This window comes from Phlebotomus argentipes, unplaced genomic scaffold (genome assembly GCF_947086385.1).
Source record: "Phlebotomus argentipes unplaced genomic scaffold, Phlebotomus argentipes genome assembly contig_32, whole genome shotgun sequence".
Taxonomy (NCBI): Eukaryota; Metazoa; Arthropoda; class Insecta; order Diptera; family Psychodidae; genus Phlebotomus; species Phlebotomus argentipes.
In genome coordinates this window covers 329,821-346,104 of record NW_026776187.1, presented here as the reverse complement: position 1 = coordinate 346,104, position 16,284 = coordinate 329,821, and the positions used below count along the sequence as shown (strand labels likewise).

General features: G+C 51.3%; 7 protein-coding genes across 7 annotated transcripts; 3 read left to right on the top strand and 4 right to left on the bottom strand.

Moving 5' to 3' along the window:
- The first annotated feature begins 4 nt into the window (after positions 1 to 4).
- Positions 5 to 4,484, top strand: LOC132264215 (supporter of activation of yellow protein). The gene is made up of 6 exons (XM_059764331.1): positions 5 to 1,725; positions 1,792 to 1,898; positions 1,960 to 2,097; positions 2,167 to 2,610; positions 2,676 to 2,994; positions 3,524 to 4,484. The coding sequence occupies exons 1-6, from the start codon at positions 238 to 240 to the stop codon at positions 3,671 to 3,673; spliced, it is 2,646 nt and encodes an 881-aa protein (XP_059620314.1). The 5' UTR covers positions 5 to 237; the 3' UTR covers positions 3,674 to 4,484.
- A 90-nt stretch (positions 4,485 to 4,574) lies between these two features.
- LOC132264209 (chymotrypsin B-like) lies at positions 4,575 to 5,486 on the top strand. The gene is made up of 3 exons (XM_059764322.1): positions 4,575 to 4,622; positions 4,691 to 4,863; positions 4,931 to 5,486. The coding sequence occupies exons 1-3, from the start codon at positions 4,575 to 4,577 to the stop codon at positions 5,484 to 5,486; spliced, it is 777 nt and encodes a 258-aa protein (XP_059620305.1).
- A 433-nt stretch (positions 5,487 to 5,919) lies between these two features.
- On the bottom strand, positions 5,920 to 8,852 carry LOC132264148 (uncharacterized). The gene is made up of 3 exons (XM_059764245.1): positions 8,375 to 8,852; positions 6,295 to 8,133; positions 5,920 to 6,037 (listed from the first exon to the last, which is right to left on the bottom strand). Exons 1-3 carry the CDS (start codon positions 8,547 to 8,549, stop codon positions 6,000 to 6,002), a joined length of 2,052 nt encoding a protein of 683 aa, XP_059620228.1. The 5' UTR covers positions 8,550 to 8,852; the 3' UTR covers positions 5,920 to 5,999.
- A 255-nt stretch (positions 8,853 to 9,107) lies between these two features.
- On the top strand, positions 9,108 to 11,121 carry LOC132264040 (uncharacterized). Its single transcript, XM_059764092.1, has 3 exons — positions 9,108 to 9,352; positions 9,409 to 9,703; positions 9,762 to 11,121. The coding sequence occupies exons 1-3, from the start codon at positions 9,160 to 9,162 to the stop codon at positions 10,990 to 10,992; spliced, it is 1,719 nt and encodes a 572-aa protein (XP_059620075.1). The 5' UTR covers positions 9,108 to 9,159; the 3' UTR covers positions 10,993 to 11,121.
- A 35-nt stretch (positions 11,122 to 11,156) lies between these two features.
- LOC132264208 (ATP-sensitive inward rectifier potassium channel 8-like) lies at positions 11,157 to 12,539 on the bottom strand. Its single transcript, XM_059764321.1, has one exon. It carries the CDS (start codon positions 12,537 to 12,539, stop codon positions 11,184 to 11,186), a length of 1,356 nt encoding a protein of 451 aa, XP_059620304.1. The 3' UTR covers positions 11,157 to 11,183.
- A 116-nt stretch (positions 12,540 to 12,655) lies between these two features.
- LOC132264039 (ATP-sensitive inward rectifier potassium channel 1) lies at positions 12,656 to 14,537 on the bottom strand. Its single transcript, XM_059764090.1, has 2 exons — positions 13,926 to 14,537; positions 12,656 to 13,866 (listed from the first exon to the last, which is right to left on the bottom strand). Exons 1-2 carry the CDS (start codon positions 14,400 to 14,402, stop codon positions 12,847 to 12,849), a joined length of 1,497 nt encoding a protein of 498 aa, XP_059620073.1. The 5' UTR covers positions 14,403 to 14,537; the 3' UTR covers positions 12,656 to 12,846.
- A 522-nt stretch (positions 14,538 to 15,059) lies between these two features.
- Positions 15,060 to 16,242, bottom strand: LOC132264005 (mediator of RNA polymerase II transcription subunit 30). The gene has a single exon (XM_059764047.1). It carries the CDS (start codon positions 16,130 to 16,132, stop codon positions 15,275 to 15,277), a length of 858 nt encoding a protein of 285 aa, XP_059620030.1. The 5' UTR covers positions 16,133 to 16,242; the 3' UTR covers positions 15,060 to 15,274.
- Between the last annotated feature and the right edge of the window lie 42 nt (positions 16,243 to 16,284).

Below are 16,284 nucleotides of genomic sequence, written 5' to 3'. Positions count from 1 at the left end.
GTTGACAATTTGTAGTTTTGGTTTTTCAATTGTTTTCTGATCTCCCTTGGAAAATTTTGATATTTCCTGCATTTCTACATACTTGTGATGTGCATTTCCGTGTGAAAAGTGTGCAAATCGCAAGGGTGGAAACCAATGGGTGGTTTGGACATTGAATTGTGTGCGTGGTGCGGCTGTGAAGTGCGCCATTTGGGCCAAAAGTGCGTTGATGCTCTGTTGGTGTAAATAGAGCGAGTCATGGATGATCAGGAGCCGGATTCCACGAAAAAGCTGCCAGAAGGGAGAGACTGCAGCCCGACTGTGGTTCCGGGGAATGATCATCTCACCTACGACACGGATAAATTGTCTGCGAGCGATATTGATGTTATAATATTGGGGAATTCCTGCAAAACGAACGATTTAGAGGAGAGTTCAATGGTGAACAAAGACATTGAGTACCGTCTGGGTTGTCCGGGCAGTCCGGCTCCCACGTCCACGTACCAGACCTTTCAGCACAACTTCGAGTACGAGACGGACAAGGGGCTGGGCGAGGAGACGAAGCCGCCGGCGCTGCCCAAGCTCACGATAAAGCGGACGGCTCCGCTCGTGGAGTCGCAACTGACGTCCTTCTTCAGCAATTCCGGCGGCCACGAGGTGGTGGAGTCTGCGTCGCGGGAGCACGAGGAGGCGCCCGCGGACGCGCAGTCTGTGCCGAAGCTGAAGCTGAAGATCACGAAGGACACGCAAGTGGCCACGGAGTATCAGCCCATCCCCAAGCTCACCATCAAGACGAACTACTTAGAGCAGGGCAGCAGCACGACGGTGATCCGGGAGGACATCCCCGAGTCGCTGCCCAAGCTGAAGCTGAAGACTACTTACAAGGCGGAGGACATGACGCCGCTGGAGATTGTCACGCCATCGCAGAAGATGCTGATGGACAACAGTGAGGAGAACTGCCAAAAATCGCCGCGTATCATTCTCAAGATCAACAAGAATCAGAGCTACTGCGTCTCCACGACCAATTGCGATACGCCGGCCAAGGTTCAAGAGGCTTCCACGACATTCTCCACCCCCAGTGAATCGCCGAAGGTGTCGCCGGAAGAGCCGAGCAGTCCGGCGGACATGGACGTGCAGATCACCTCTGTGGACAGCCACACGAATGGCGAGGAGAATGCCAAGAGTGCAGGCAACTTCTCGCTGGACAATCAGGTGAACTCCACTGACATGGACATGGAGTGCATCCTTCCGGACGAGCCGCAGGAGAGCAACGGCGAGGACAGACTCCTCAAGGCGGACTTGCCGCTCAGCAGCACCAATGAGATGAGTGACATCTCCTTCTCCAATTCCATGAATGACAACTGTATCATAATCCCGGACGAGAGCAACTCGGATTGCGTGCTCGTGGGGAAGTCCAGCAACTCCCTGGAAGATCCGCTGCAGGTGCCGAACTTCAAGGAGTGCTTCCCGACGTTCGAGGGCAGTCTGCCGGAGACGTCGGCCGAGAATTCGGTGGCGGAAGTGGTGCCTGTGCCCGAGGTGCCGGTGAAGCGACGCCGCGGGCGTCCTAGGAAGCATCCGCTGCCGGAGGAGCCGCCAGCGGTGGCCGTCGTGGCGGACTCCACGACCAATCACCAGCGGAGTCCGAGTCCCACGCGGAAGGTGCGGAAGAAACGCGTGAAGAGGACCCCCGTGGCGCCGGCTAAAGTACAAACATCGAAACCTCCAGCTAGGCAGAAATTTAACAAAGTGAGTTTGCTGCGATCAGCAAATATCTTCCTGGCCAATTTCTCACTGTCTTTTTTGTGCTTGCAGAACAAATACTTTAGGCAGAAGATGCTCCAAGAGACGCTAAATAATTCAATTCAACTGTTTGAGGAGGACACGCGAATGAGCGGAGAAATTCCTACAACATCCACAAAGTACTGCGAGACACATCTGGGCAGATGGTTGAGATGCTAATTGTCTGTTGTGTGTTTGCAGGAAACAATCGGCAACTCCGAAGATCATCCAAACCAACTCGCAGAAGACAATGGACTCATCGAGTGTCGGTGAGGACAGCAGTAACAAGACCATCACGAAGAAGTCGCGAGGGAGAATGGAGGTCAACGAGGAGGGAGGGCAAGTATCTAACCATCTGACTTTCTTGCTGAAACCTCTGCTGATGGTTGTTGTTCTTTTCGCCCGCAGAACGGAGTTCACGGTCGATATGCTGGCGGAATATGACTGGCCGCCGCCGGTGGGTTGCTGTCCGAACAAGAACCGCGACACTTACATGCTCCAGGAGCAAATAGCTGAGCATCTCGGCGTGAAGAGCTTCAAGCGCAAATATCCTTACTTGTACAGGCGCCCAGTGGAGATGGAGGAGCGGAATTATTTGGTGGAGAAGAAGCTGGTGTCGGAGAAGATGTCCAACTTGGGCCTAACAGCTGTCTATGCGGTGGATGTGCTGGACATAATGTACCAGGACTTCAATGACAAGTACGAGGAGTACAAGAAGTACCATCGCGAGAGGCAGCTCAAGGATTCCAGCAGCAAGCAGCAGAAGGGCGTGAAGACGGAGGTGGACAAGGCGACGGTGCACGAGAAAGCGCTCAAGTCTACGGCATCGTGGAATACGAAGTTCAACAAAATGTGAGTGGTGAAAAAAGCATTAATTGAGAGCGCGCGGAAGATTAATTGGTTTGTGCGTTTTGCAGGCGGAATGAGAACCGGGTGGGCTGTATCGATCTGCAGAGCTACATTATCAATATTCCGAGGCGCAAGAAGCCGCCGGCGCCCGTCTTCTCGGATCCCGCGGCGACGGCCTATCCGGTGGAGCTGATACCAGGACAGTATTCGACACAGTGGGAGTCCTACACGCCGGCGAGTCTCATCTATTACCCGCTCAAGACGGCGAGGCCACTGGACGGCGAGAATCCGTTCGAGTGCTTGGTGAATCACAAGAAGGAGCCTGTCGTGAGCTCGTCCGAGAGCTCATCGGATTCAGGATCAGATACCAGTTCAATGGCATCGAGTGTGAGTGGGCGAATTTGACTATAAATCAAATAGGAGAAGAAGCGAGAGAAATTAATTTATGCATTCGCTGACAAACGTGCAATTAAGTCAATTAAGATTAATTTTTGCGCCAGTGAAGGCAAAGTGCATGAGTAATAAAAGTCAGTGTGTTTTTGGGGTTAATGTTTACGTAAAACTCATTGAAATTAGCCCAGAATTGAAGAGAAAAATAATTCAAATTAGAAATTGGAGGGAAGAAATTACTTTCTGACTTTTTCATAGTTAATTATCTCGACAAAAACTTGAATTTCTGAAGATTGAATGTGTTCTTATTGCAGTCTAATTGGCAGTTTTTGAAGTATCTTATTAGAATATCTATACAAGGCATTCTTTTCATATAAGAGCAAAGATATCTCGTTTCATGGACTGAAAAATGCAATTTTGAACACAAAATCTCGCTTCTTTTCTTTCTTATTGGAAGGAATTTAATGTTTGTTGTTACTCTTTGCCATAAAAACTTACTGATATTCTTCTCTTGTTGGCATTGCAGGAATCCTTCTCTGATTCCGAGGAGGAGAACGCCAAGGACGAATACTGCTCGATGTGTACAAAAGAGAATCCACCTGAGAAGAAGAATGCACACAGCAGAGAGGATCAGAATTGCAATCCGTGCACGTCGTGCAAGCGAAAAGGCGACTAAAGCGCGTGCGACGACGCCGGAAGAGGGCGGCGAGAGGATTTAGCGAAAAGAAGAAATTGATATTTTCCTGCAATTCTAGTTATCTCGGTCTGCAGTAAATCACACACAATCCATCTTTCACCACAGGCGCCTCATTAAATCAAAGTGGACAATTTATTTATGTTAGTGACGTGAAAGATATTTTCATTTTTATCTCCTTTCTGTCTTTACTATTAATGGATAGTGTCGCTGATTTGTAATCAGTGGCTAATAATTTGTTTTCTTTTTTTTGTCTCTTTTGTAATGGAAAAAAAATAAGGGGGAGATGAATGATGCGAAGAAAAGTGTAACTTGATGAGAGAAAGAGAGAGAGAGAGAGAAAAAATGTGGAATGGAATTAATACACTGAATCATTTCTTTTGTACTGATAAAGTATCAATCAATTTGCATGGCTTTGCCTTTCGGATTAGGGCGCACCTTCGCCATGAAGATGAATCTGTTTATTTTCCTATTCTCACTGAGGTTAATCCCTTTTGGACTTTGATATGTTATGATAGAACTGTTCTGCCCTGTTGTGGCGTCATGCTGAGGATGGCCTAAAACCTGTATTAATCTATCTATTAGTTGATTTGTGGAACAAACAGGAATATCGGAGAAATGACGTGCATTTTCTTCCTTTTATCGTCGGAGTTGTATCTCAGGTGTTTTGGAGTGCGTCAACTTGGGGCGATTCAAAGAACCTTCGATGAATGATGGTCAATTTATGTAATTCTTTTGCCACTATCGCTATCAAGATTGCCGGACGGTCTCTTTTTTATTAATTAACTGTGCGAGTCAATCAGTGTCACGGCACCGAAATTCACCTATAAAAGACACCATCGCGATCCACAAGCAATGCTAGTTTGTTGAGAAAAGTTACACCATGAAGTACTCACCTGTGCTCCTCCTCGTCTTCGCTCTCAGCGTCCAGGTAATTTGTGCCCATTTCAGCTTTCGTCGAGGATTTACCTGACTAAAATTGTGTGCTTTCCCGCGAAGGCCAATCCGTCGATCTCGCATCGCGTGATCAATGGCCAGCAGGCGACTCCCGGATCGGCTCCTTATCACGTTCACATCCTGATCAGGCAGAATCAGGCTGGACAGGCGCGCGTCGGCAGCGGTTGTCTCATCTCCATGACTCACGTTCTCACCACCGCCCAGAATGTGCGAACGTAAGTAGAAAAAGGACAAAACGCAGTGGTGGAAAGACGCGCAGAATCCATCTCTCAATCTCTGCAGCTTCGGTCATTGGGAAGTCGGAGCCGGAAATGTGAATCGCAATCAGCTGGAGTGGCGCCAAACCACTCAAGCTCTCGCCCATCCGCAATTCGACCACAACACGCTGAACAACAACATCGCCATCATCACGGTGATGCAGCCCTTCAATCCCACGATGAACATCCAGGCCATCGCCATGCCCACGGCCCAGGACACACAGGTGCCCTTCGCCAACGAGGAGTGCCGCTTCAACGGCTTCGGCTTCACCGGCCCCACCGGTCCCTTCTCCGACCAGCTCCTCATGGGCTTCAAGCGCGTCACCACCGATCAGGTCTGCGCTCAGACTTACCCGCACCTCGGCAGCTTCCTCAACAACAACTTCTGTGGCCTGGACGCCGCCCAGAGCACCTTCTGCGGCGGAGATCAGGGCACAGCGCTGGTCGGCATGGTTCGCTTCCAGACCGTCGTCGTGGGTCTGGCCAGCTTCACCAATCCCAACTGCCAGGCCAACAGCCCCGGCGCCTTCGTGCGCGTGAGCCCGTACAGGAACTGGATCCAGCAGAATACCGGCGTCTAAGCCGGCCGCCCATCCGCCGCTCCCCAGCATCTCTCCCTCCCCCCCCCGCAATTGTATCTGCGCGAGCAGCAGAATAAATGAAGAGGCAATCTAGGCGTTTGTACACACTCTTTTTCACTTTATCTCTTTAAAGTTTTATTCTCCAAAAAAAGGAAGCTAAAATCCGACAATAAGAAACAAATCATGAAATGAGTTTCCATCCTCACATTCTAATGCTGAAGAGTCTGCGTGGCCTCTCATCAAGTGTTCACATAAAGCTTTCTCACTGAATCTATTCGTATCTTAATTCTTCATTGCCCTCCAGGACGTACAATTATGTGTGTATGTGTGGCATTGGGAATGAAGAAATACAGGGATAAAGTAAAGATTCTACACCTTCCGCTCTTACGTTAAATTCTACAATTTCTTACTAGAATCCAATCTTACTGTCCTCATTTCATGTGAATCATGTAGTTTGTTCTGTCGTTCACTTGTGGTAATAACACTCCTTCGTCTCCTCCTTCATCTCTCTCTCTACCCTCGATAAGTAGGTCTCTTCTCAGTGCCTGAACCTGTGCAATGAATCAGAAAAGAAACCAATTTACTCACACAATCTACAGACTGATAACTTCTTCCTTTGAGACCGAAAATATCAACAGGAAATCAATTAAAATTGAATAATTTCTTATCATTTGGCACTCGATTGGACAAATGATTTCACATAATTGCGTTGAAATGAAAGCATTTCAGTGACACTGAAGCGCGCACCAGTCATTCAACAATGCTGCATCACACGAAAATTGTTATAAGACTCGCATTTTCCTCTTACCCTTAATAGTCACGAGATCTTCCATTCGCTTCAGGATGCTCCTGGTCGCTGGCCTCTTGGGCGGCGTCACCTTGCCCTTCTGCTGCTCCAGAATCTGCCTCAACTTCTTTCTCGGTCTGCCGCGTCCTCTGCGCTTCAGCCCACCAATTTCGCCCACAATCAGCAGACTCTTCCGCGTTGGCTTGATCACCGTTCGCAGGCCGGACTTTCGCCGCTTCACGCGCACACTGGCCGGCAGCACATCCACAGCTGGTGCCTTCGACACCTCAGTCAAGCGCTTTCCACCCTTCTGCGTCACATTCAAGAGCGAACCGTTGAAGGTGTCATTGCAGACAGACCGCTCGAAGATCTTCCTCTCCATCTCCATGATGGCATAGGTGGGACGTCCTCTGTACTTGTGGACACTCGGCGTGGACATCTCCTCATTAATGCTAAATTCTCTGTCAGTTCTGTCCTTCACCACCAAATCCGGATCCGTGTTCACGATGTCCGTCCACGTGTAGCTCTTGTCGTGATTCTTCTCCTCATGGGCGGCCTTCTTCGAGCGCAGATTCTTCAGATGCACCGACGGTGTCTCCTTCAAGCCCACCTCCTGGCGCTGCTTGTAGTCGCGAATCTTCCCCTCAATCACCTTGGCCACGCGACTGCCCTCGAACGCCTTCGAGGAGCGCATCTCGCTCAGATTCAGCTGCAGCTCCGCGCCACCGAGTCGCCTGTACTCATCCATGAAGATCTTACGGCAGTGGCCGTAGTCCGGCTGCTCGCAGTACATCAGGTTGCCCACGTAAGTCAAATAAGTGCCCAGATATTTCGGCACGCTCTTCCCATACACATGCTCCAGCATCGTCGGCACGTTCATCATGAAGTGCTCCTTCATGTGGTGCACTCTCTCCAGATTCTGCTGCTGATTCATGTCCGGATCCAGCTTCCACGGCAGAAAGCCCTCGCTCCAGTATACCAGATTGTAGCCCAAGCACTCGAGATCGCTGCGCCGCGAGTGGGCGCCCATGTGAGCATCGCGCGATGTGAACTCAAGTGTGCCATCGTGAGCGCGTCGCTGGTCGATGCAGAATGGCCTGTGAACACCCTGAGCGTCCAGGAACTTCGACGCCAGGCCAAAGTCTATCAAGTAGATCCGATCCACGGTGATTGTCGTGGCGGAACTCTTCTTGGCCGGCGTCCTGTGCATCTTGCGCACCTCCAGGAACTCCTCGTCGATGTCATCGGAGAAGTTGGACGCGCTGTCCGAGTCGGAATCGTCCACGCAGTAGTTGATGCTCTTCAGCGGTCTCAGTCGGCGCGTGAGGCGGTTGTATGTGATCTTCTCAGCCCTGCGCAGCGACCGGAAGTCCTCGCAGTCATCATTGAACACTCCGTTGGGGTGATTTTCGTTCGTGCCGCGCAAGTTGCGCACAGTCTTCACCTCCTTCCCGATCATCAGGTTCTCCGCCTTGATGTCCGAGTGCGCATAGCCGGTGTCATGTAAATGCTGCAGAATGTCCAGGATCTGGCACGCGATCACGAGGATGTTCTTCTGGTCTATCACGTGGTGCTCCTTCAGGATCGAGTGCAGATTGAATGTGTAGCGCTCGAGAATCAGGAAGCGATAGCGCGTCCGGCTGAGCACATGAGATCCCGATGCGATGTACTTTGGCATCCCGGCGGGCAGCGCTTGGCCCTCTTGAGTGCACCTTCCGGCGTTCATCAGGCAGTGAATCTCCACAAAGAGCGGCCCGTTCGTGTGAGGCTCAATCTTCACCACGTACTTGGCATTGGCATCAGTGACAGACTTGAAGATCTCCTCAGACGCCAGATAGATCTGACCGAAGCTGCCCTTATCTGTGGAGAAAGAGCGTTTCAAGTGAGTGTGATAAGAAAACAGCTGTTATGGGAAAACCGTTAGCTCGAAATATAAACAAACTTTGAGGAATCGGGTATTCGAGTGTCAACCGGGAACCGGTAGAGAAGGGGAAATCCATTCGATATCGCTATCCATCGATAAAATATGCATTTTCCCAGAATTTTCAACCCTTTGTGCCACCAAAACCACCCTCCTGCACACCAGGAGGCCCCAACTCACCGATGGGCTTTCCGATTTTCCACTTCTTCAAATTGATGTCCTCCAAAATGGTGCCAACCAGCGGATCGTCATTAGGGGCGGAGGAAGAGCTCTCTTCGTCCTCGCTTCTCTCGCATCTAGCCACTTTCCGCGATCTCTCCGAGTGGCCAGCGCGATCAGTCTTCCTCTTTCCCATTCTGCAACACTTTGCAACACCTTTTCAGCAGGCACACGCCTATAATGTTCACTTCATTGAGGCGACCCTCCTTCAGGGACACCCACAAACTTTCCTTCCACTTTTCCTGTGAATTTACCTCGATAACCTATCAAACTCGAGTGTCACGCCCTGCCAAGACACTCTGTGAGTAATCTTGCAGTCTCACAATTCCACCAAACTTGGTATTTTACTACACTTTTGCAAATTTAATGCAGAGAAATTTTCAGTCTTGTAATATGGCAGCAGCCATTGACAAAACAATTATTGACAAGCGAAAAATCGTTACATTTGCCATGTTGATTTACCGCTTGGAAACTGGTCGAAAATCTGCCACTGGAATAATATTTTACAACACCTCTTCTGCGTACATATTTCACTTTTTGCTGATAATTTTGCGTATTTGAGGCAATATTCACTGATTTCCGGTGATTACAAATGTGTTCTTTTGGCTTTTTTTGTGTTACGAAAACAGTGGAAAAATATTCCAGTCGATTCGCCGCTGTTGGCAGCCCTGCACTTTACATCAAAAAGCGGCAGCAGACTGGCATCATAACGGCGCATCGTGATTTTTGTGTGATTTTCCACGAAAATGGAGTTAATTTCCTGCGGAAAATCCTTCCAGGTACACAGCTTCCCGAGCCTAGCCACAGTGTCGTCATTTGGTGGCCTGGAGAAGGGTTATTACGATTTCCAGTTCTTCCGAAAGAGCAAGTTTTTCATTGCATCGAATCCTCAGGCGCCGGCTGTGGAATACTTGTCCGTGAAGTCTCAAGAAGGCCGTAGTATGCACGCAGAAAGCAATTTGTAGATCAGCGCTCTAATTCTGATTGTCTTTCAGCGAAAATCTCGCAGGTGAAGCGCATCCGAACGGAAAGTCTTCGCTGCGTCGCCTGTCCTAAGAGCAGCCTGGAATATGTGGCTCTGGGATGCTCCACAGGTCACACGCGCCTCCTCAACTACAAAACGGCAGAGGTGGCTTATCGATTCTCCCCGGATGGGCCCAACAACAGCATCCTGCACATGGACTTCAGCTCAACAGACAAATATCTTGCGACCATTGCACAGTCTGGCAAAGTGAAGCTGTTCGGGATGAGGAGCTTTACCGAAGTGGATTCCTTCAACATCGACGAGAAGTGAGTATGAAGACAGCTAATTGCCCAGTATCCTTGGTCATTGTCTTGTCTTCTGCAGCTCCACCTTTGCCAGATTCCATCCCCTGAAGAGATTCCAGCTCGTGGTGACTTCCTTCCTGGGCAGCGTCACGATCTACGATGCCCAGGTGAAGAAGAAGGTATTTCACATCGAGCGAGCACACACGTGTCCCTGCCGGGACGTTGCGATGTCCAGCATCAACGACACCTGCCTCTTCTCTGTCGGCTACGACTGTTACGTCAACGTGTACGACACGCGGAAGAAGACTGTGGCGCAGCAGCTGAGGACTGAGCATCCTCTCTCCGCCATTGCGCTCTCGCCCACGTCCATGGAGTGTGTGGTGGGCAATCTGAAGGGCGAGATCCTGACGTTCGACGTGCGCAACATGGGCAAAACCCTCGCAACTGTTCGAGCGCATGAGAATCTCGTCAACCGACTGACTTTTGTGCCATCAGAGAAGATGGAAGTGGACTTTCCCACCACTTCGTCAGTCTCTGAACCCCCAGAAGAGAGCTCCGGAGAGGCGGATGGCGAGTCTCTGAATGATTCCGTGGATGTGTTCAGCCTGGTGCCGACCATCACTCAAAATCGAGCCTCAGTGGACAAGGGACGCCGAGATAGTGTGCTGGACTTCCTCATGGATCGCATGGACACGATGCCGAACACACCGCAATTGCTCGACAGTTCAGTGGAGCACGAAACCAGTCACTCGAGATCGCGCAGATCGGAAGAGGCGGAGAAGGATTTATCACGCGTCACGCTGAGGAAGAAGAGAAGTTCAGTGAATGCAGAACCAAAACTCTCCGATGTCAAGGAAATTGAAGAGAGCGAGGAAGCCAATGGCCAGGATAATCTCATGGTGGTCAGGAATGCAGCTGCGGAAGTGGATTCTCCGCTTAACTTCTTAAATCCCCTGCCGGACTATCGCAACAGCACGCCCAAGGCAGCGCAAGAAAGCGCCGCTTCTCTCGCCATCACGGCGGACAATGTTGTTGAGGAAGTTGCCAAGATGGTCAAGAGAACAGAGCACGAGCTGAAGTGGGAGATGAACACGCTCAAGTGGCACACATACGGAGAGATGTTCAGTCTGTGGCAGAATCAGAACCGCTTGATTGAGGACCTCTTTCACAAGTTGGAGGAGAAAGTGGAAGACAATGCCAGAGGCCTGGGAATGCTGATGAACCTTATTAGCGACTCCACGCGGCTGCAGGACGAAAATGAACGTCTGAAGGCGCAATTGGCGGCGATGAAAAACAGATTTGATGGATAATGACTTGCTGTGTTTTTGATATTTTGTTGTGCAAATTGGCTAATGTGAATAGTGCTTAGATTACGTTGAATATTAAATATTGTTACGCAGGAAATTAAGTCGGTTTTTTAAAAGGGCGGAGCTTCCAAAGAGGCGTGGTCCCCATAATCTGAATCTAGTGGAAATATTAAACACTTCTTTATTGCGAGCATTTACAGATCCTTCAGATCACCGTCGATTACTCCGGCCCAGGATTGAGTTTCAAATTGGCCAGCAGCTCCATAGCTTTTCTTGAAGTCATCCACGGCGATTTCCGCCACTTGCATGTCCATCTGCAGGCTGTACTTGCTGCAGCACGATTTCCCAGTGTCCTGGGCTCGTCTCCTCGCCCTCAAATCCTTCTGCTGCATCTCGTTGGCCTTTGAGAGGCGCTTGGCACTGCAGAACGGAGTGTTCACGCGCTTCACGACATTGAACTCCTCGCCATCGATCACGTACGATTGCAACTGATGGTCGTAGTGGATGATGTTGGTGAAGCGGTATCCCCAGAGGATCTCGCTGGGCACATAGGAAGTCCTCGCTTGGGTGGTCATGCCGGTCGCCTTGGAGCTGCCAGTGAGAGTGACGAGGATCTCGATGTTCGCCTGCAACAGATCAGCGGCTGAGTATCCGTAGAGAGGACTCCCCTCAGTGATGGCGTGGGAGACGACGTAGGGCAGAAAGAGCGTTATATTCCCGTCATTTTCCAACTCCAATTTGTGACTCAGAGTCTCACCGTCGACGTTCTTTTCGCACAGAATCGCCTCAACGCGCGAATTAATCTCCTGATGCTGGGCAGCATTGGAGATCCTGAACAGAAGGCAGAACACCCCGTCGCGCAGGCATATCACACAGTTCCGCGTGAAGACCAGATCGCCAGCGTGGCGAGGAGGACGCGTTAGTTTGGCATACACCACGCCCACCATCGCACCCTCGATCACCACGCCGATGAACATCTGCAGCATCAGCAGGAAAATCGCCTCTGGGCACTCCTCGTTCGGGTACTTCTCACCATATCCCGTCGTCACCTGCGTCTCGAGGCTCAGCAGGAAGAATCCCGCGTAGTCGCTCGCTCCTCGCAGGCACGTCGGCGTGCCCTCGTTCAGGCGCCGTCCTGTCTCGTCGAAGTCCAGATCACCGTGCGCCTGCGCAATCAGCTGCCACAGCAGGGCGAAGAACGCCCAGGAGCCCACGAAGCTCACTGCGAAGATCACCAGCGTGTATCGCCACCTGCCCTCGATTAGCGTGGTGGCGAAGTCCTTCGCGAACTTCACGGATCGCCTGGACACATTCCTGTGCCGGATGTTCTTCCCGCCGTTCTTCTCGTAGATTCTCGTGTTCTTCCCGCGCAACATCTCCGAGGCACTGCCTCGAGTGTGGATCACCGACTGATTGTGGCGAACATTCGTTGCTCTCTGCACTCTCGAGGCGCTTTCCCAATCTCCGCAACTCCGGCCAGAGTCGCATTTGGCAACGCATTTTCCCTGTTTGCCAATAGACACGCTGACTCGAGTAACAAGTTCAAACATGACTAACTACTGGGCTTTCTTCGAGATCCTGCGATAAGGTGATCAAATATGAGCTCAAATTAAGTGATGTGCGATAGGGGAGAGCGGGGCAGTATACGTAGGTTTTCTCTCTCAATGCTTTATTACAATGCACTCACAAGTGATCCTCTCTCTCTCTATAATCCCAGTCATGAATACTTCATCATCGCCCTGGGCAAATAAACTCAATTACCCAGTGTCTCTCTGTCGAATGGCCTCAGGCGTTATTTGCTCGCTGTCGCTAGTAAATTACCGAAAGACTTGTGTAAATTGTCTAATTGCCCCACAATTAGATGCTCTTCAAATCAGGATGCGAATTGTGGCGTGCGGCGTCGAACATGATCGGCGGGGAGTCTTCGCTGCCCTCCCACGATCCCTCGCTGATGCGCCGGATATGGCTATGGCTGGCGTAAAAATCGTGATGCATCATGTTGGTGACCTCGGCGAAGATCTCCTCGAGACGCCTGGCGCTGCACAGAGGAGTGTCGATCTGGGTCAGCGAGTCGAATTTCTCGTAATCCGCCACGTAAGCCTCACTCTCGTGGCTGTAGGTCAGCAGGTGGTCGAACTTGTGGCCCCAGAGAATGTCCCTGGGCAGGTACGAAGTGCGCGTCTGTGTCAGCTGTCCCGTGGACCGACATCCGCCCGTCATTGTGACCACGATCTCGAAGTGCTTGTTCAGCAGATCCCGTGCAGAGACATCGTACAGTGGGCTCTTCGCGTCAATCACGTGCACAACTGTCGTTGGCCAGATGAGGAAGAGATGGCCCAAGTCCTCCAGAGCCAGAGTGTGCTCTCGAGACTTCCCCGCTTCCAGCCAGAAGCCCTTTATCGTCGTCCCGATCACGTGGCTCTCTTGTGTGTCGCACACGCGGAACATGAGGCACAGCTTGCCGTCGTGGCAGCAGATCACAGCCTTGCGGCTGAACTTGAGCTCCACTGAGCTCGCCTTCGTGGGGCGCACCATCTTGGCGTACACGATGCCCACCATGGCGCCCTCGATGGCCACGCTGAGGATCAGCTGCACGACCATCAAGAAGAGCGCCTCAGGGCACTCCTCAGTGGGGAAGCGCGTGCCGAAGCCGATGCCCACCTGAGTCTCAATGCTGAACAGCAGGAACGAGGCCATGCAAGTGGCTTCCATGATGCACGGCCTCTCCCCGTCGCCTAGGCGCTCCCCGGTCTCCGGATCGAAGCTGAGGTCTCCGTGGGCGTAGGCTATCAAGTACCATAGCATCGCGAAGAGGATCCAGCAGAAGAAGAAGGTGAAGGCGAAGAGAGCCAAGGTGTAGCGCCACTGCTCCTCAATCTGCAAGCGAAAATCCATCACGAATCCGATAAGAGACGAAAGCAGCGCTGATAACTCACCAGCGTCGTCACGAAATCCTTGAAGAATCGCGCCGATCGCTGAGGAATATTATGGAAGGTCACGTTCGTCTTGCCATTCCTGTGAATCACTCTCTTCGTCCGCCTGGATCTGGTGCCTTGGTAGAGAGGATCCCGCCGCTGTCGCAGACTCTGCATGCTCGGCCGCCGCACGAGCGCCACGGGCAGCTGATGAGACTCTCCATCCATCTGCACTGTGTCCAGATCCTCCTCTGAACTCACACTCTCAGGCTTCTGCTCCACTTGCACATCCTGCAACTCAATCCCGGCCTCCTCCTGGTTGCGACGCTTTGCGTACGGACTGTTGGGCGCGGATTGGAACGATTTGCGCAGCGTAAAACGCTGCTCAAGATCAAGTTTATGGATTTCGTCTTCTGCGCGCAACTCGAAGGTGAACTTGTCCACATTTGGAAATCTTCTGGCGTACGGACTTCCGCCACCATCCTCAAGCTGATCCATTGCACTCTTCGTCACAAGAACAACACCCTTTTCCGCTCAATTCTCCAATGCACTCGTGCCTCAGAAGTGAGTGAAAGTCTTATCGCAAAACTCACAAAATCGGTATCAAACGCGGAAATATCTGCAGAAGAGGTTTATCACCATCAGCAATGTTAAGTCAATTCTGCTGCTCTAGACACAAAAACTCAAAGTAGAGAATTCTCTGCAATTCATTCAGACTCATTCGCATTGGTAGCTGAACAAATGGTAATTAAAGAAGCAAGTAATCATGTCAGGTAAATTGCCCATAATAACAAACAACTAGTTTAAGCCGCTAAAAAGTGTCTTGATTGATTCACACTGCTATTTCGTCCAAGTTCACCAGACGGAATGAGTTTAATTATATCGCTGTGTGTTTATAATCACCATTAATTTCGAAATTATGCACTGACAAGCAGAGATAGTTTGTTCAATTGACGTATTAACTCGCCTAGGCCTCAAAATTACTACAAAATCACTCACTGCGTATCATTCATAATTCTGATGACTTCATTGATTTTCAGAAAAATCACGTGCAGAAAAATAAAGAAAGATCAATTCGAAGATCAACTCTTGCCAACATGAAAAGTTCACAAGTTTCTCCCTTGTGGCGCTGGTTGGAAAGCCATATCAATTTCTCTCTTGTATTTTATTCAATAATTGTATTTGCAAAGTGAAGATTCTGCTTTAGATCGCATTAAAATAAATAGAACTTGAATTTCTCTAGTCACCTGTTGTCTCTGCAGTGGAATTGCGGACTGAGGAACCCCTTCACTGACCATCGAGTCTTATCAGCAGTCGAACTCCTCCTCGTCGATTACTCAGTGCGCCCAGAGCCTCGCCTTCGGCAACGTCTATGACTTCCTCATGCTGAGCATCGTGTTGATCTCCCAGATGATGATGCGGATTCTGTCGATCACCTCGCGCAGCTGCTTGTTCTTCAGCATCACCGTCTCGAGCAGCTCGCGGTTGTCCTGCAGCGCCTTCTGGTACTCCTCGCTCTGCGCCACTTGCGGCTTGTGGTCCGGTTCGTCCTTGAGCGGAATCAGGCTCTCCACATGCGTGTACTCCATCCCCTGCTGGCAGCTGTCGTTGCACTTGTCGTAGAGGATGCGGACGCGCTTGAAGAGGAGCCGGATCGTTCGGAATTGCTCCTGCACTTTCTTCTCAGTGCTGCCGGCTGTGGTGCCGTTGGGCGGCGTCGACACCCGCAGCGCCTGGAAGACCTCCTGGAAGCGACTCACGATGTCCTGCACTGTCTCCTGGCCGAACTTGCACAGACTCACGATGTTGAACTGCCCCTGGCCGGGAGCAGAGCCCTGGCTCATCATTGTGCCACTCCCGGCGCCCGAGGTGGCGGTGGGGTTCATGGCGTTCTGTGCCTGCTGCTGCGTGGCCACTTGCTGCTGCATGGCGGCCTGCTGCACGCCCTGCTGCTGGCTCACGTGCGACGGACTCTGCATTCCCGGGCCCGCTTGCATGCCCATCGCCGGGTTCGCGGCGGCACCCATGCTCACGGCCGTGGTGGGGATCTGCTGCTGCTGCGGACTCTGCATCATGCCCTGGCTGTACATCATGCCGCCCATCTGGCCGCCCGCCCCGTTGGCCGTGCCGCCGGGACCCACTCCGCCCGCCATGCTCATAGGAACCATCTGATTCCCGAAGTTCCCGCGGTTCTGGTTCCCGAAACCACCCGGATACTGATTAGCCATGTCTGCGGAGCAGCTCTGTCCTTCCTCGCACGCACTTTATCCCGAAAATACCACAGGAAACCCCGGAAAACTGCCGGCCAAGAGCGATGCACTCTTCTCTTGTTATGACGTTTCGCTCAGCAACACACTCAGTGCTGCCAACATCGGCGAAT

Excerpts from the sequence above, each read along its gene's own strand:
- LOC132264208 (XM_059764321.1), bottom strand. The coding sequence starts at position 12,539 with ATGTTTGAACTTGTTACTCGAGTCAGCGTGTCTATTGGCAAACAGGGA.
- LOC132264215 (XM_059764331.1), top strand. The coding sequence starts at position 238 with ATGGATGATCAGGAGCCGGATTCCACGAAAAAGCTGCCAGAAGGGAGA. Across the intron at positions 1,726-1,791 it reads CTAGGCAGAAATTTAACAAA|AACAAATACTTTAGGCAGAA; the intron begins GTGAGTTTGCTG and ends TTGTGCTTGCAG. Across the intron at positions 2,995-3,523 it reads CCAGTTCAATGGCATCGAGT|GAATCCTTCTCTGATTCCGA; the intron begins GTGAGTGGGCGA and ends TTGGCATTGCAG.
- LOC132264005 (XM_059764047.1), bottom strand. The coding sequence starts at position 16,132 with ATGGCTAATCAGTATCCGGGTGGTTTCGGGAACCAGAACCGCGGGAAC.
- LOC132264040 (XM_059764092.1), top strand. The coding sequence starts at position 9,160 with ATGGAGTTAATTTCCTGCGGAAAATCCTTCCAGGTACACAGCTTCCCG. Across the intron at positions 9,353-9,408 it reads GAAGTCTCAAGAAGGCCGTA|CGAAAATCTCGCAGGTGAAG; the intron begins GTATGCACGCAG and ends ATTGTCTTTCAG. Across the intron at positions 9,704-9,761 it reads TCCTTCAACATCGACGAGAA|CTCCACCTTTGCCAGATTCC; the intron begins GTGAGTATGAAG and ends TGTCTTCTGCAG.
- LOC132264209 (XM_059764322.1), top strand. The coding sequence starts at position 4,575 with ATGAAGTACTCACCTGTGCTCCTCCTCGTCTTCGCTCTCAGCGTCCAG. Across the intron at positions 4,623-4,690 it reads TCTTCGCTCTCAGCGTCCAG|GCCAATCCGTCGATCTCGCA; the intron begins GTAATTTGTGCC and ends TTTCCCGCGAAG. Across the intron at positions 4,864-4,930 it reads ACCGCCCAGAATGTGCGAAC|CTTCGGTCATTGGGAAGTCG; the intron begins GTAAGTAGAAAA and ends CAATCTCTGCAG.
- LOC132264148 (XM_059764245.1), bottom strand. The coding sequence starts at position 8,549 with ATGGGAAAGAGGAAGACTGATCGCGCTGGCCACTCGGAGAGATCGCGG. Across the intron at positions 8,134-8,374 it reads GAAAATCGGAAAGCCCATCG|ATAAGGGCAGCTTCGGTCAG; the intron begins GTGAGTTGGGGC and ends CTTTCTCCACAG. Across the intron at positions 6,038-6,294 it reads AGATCTCGTGACTATTAAGG|GTTCAGGCACTGAGAAGAGA; the intron begins GTAAGAGGAAAA and ends TTCATTGCACAG.
- LOC132264039 (XM_059764090.1), bottom strand. The coding sequence starts at position 14,402 with ATGGATCAGCTTGAGGATGGTGGCGGAAGTCCGTACGCCAGAAGATTT. Across the intron at positions 13,867-13,925 it reads AGGATTTCGTGACGACGCTG|ATTGAGGAGCAGTGGCGCTA; the intron begins GTGAGTTATCAG and ends TTTCGCTTGCAG.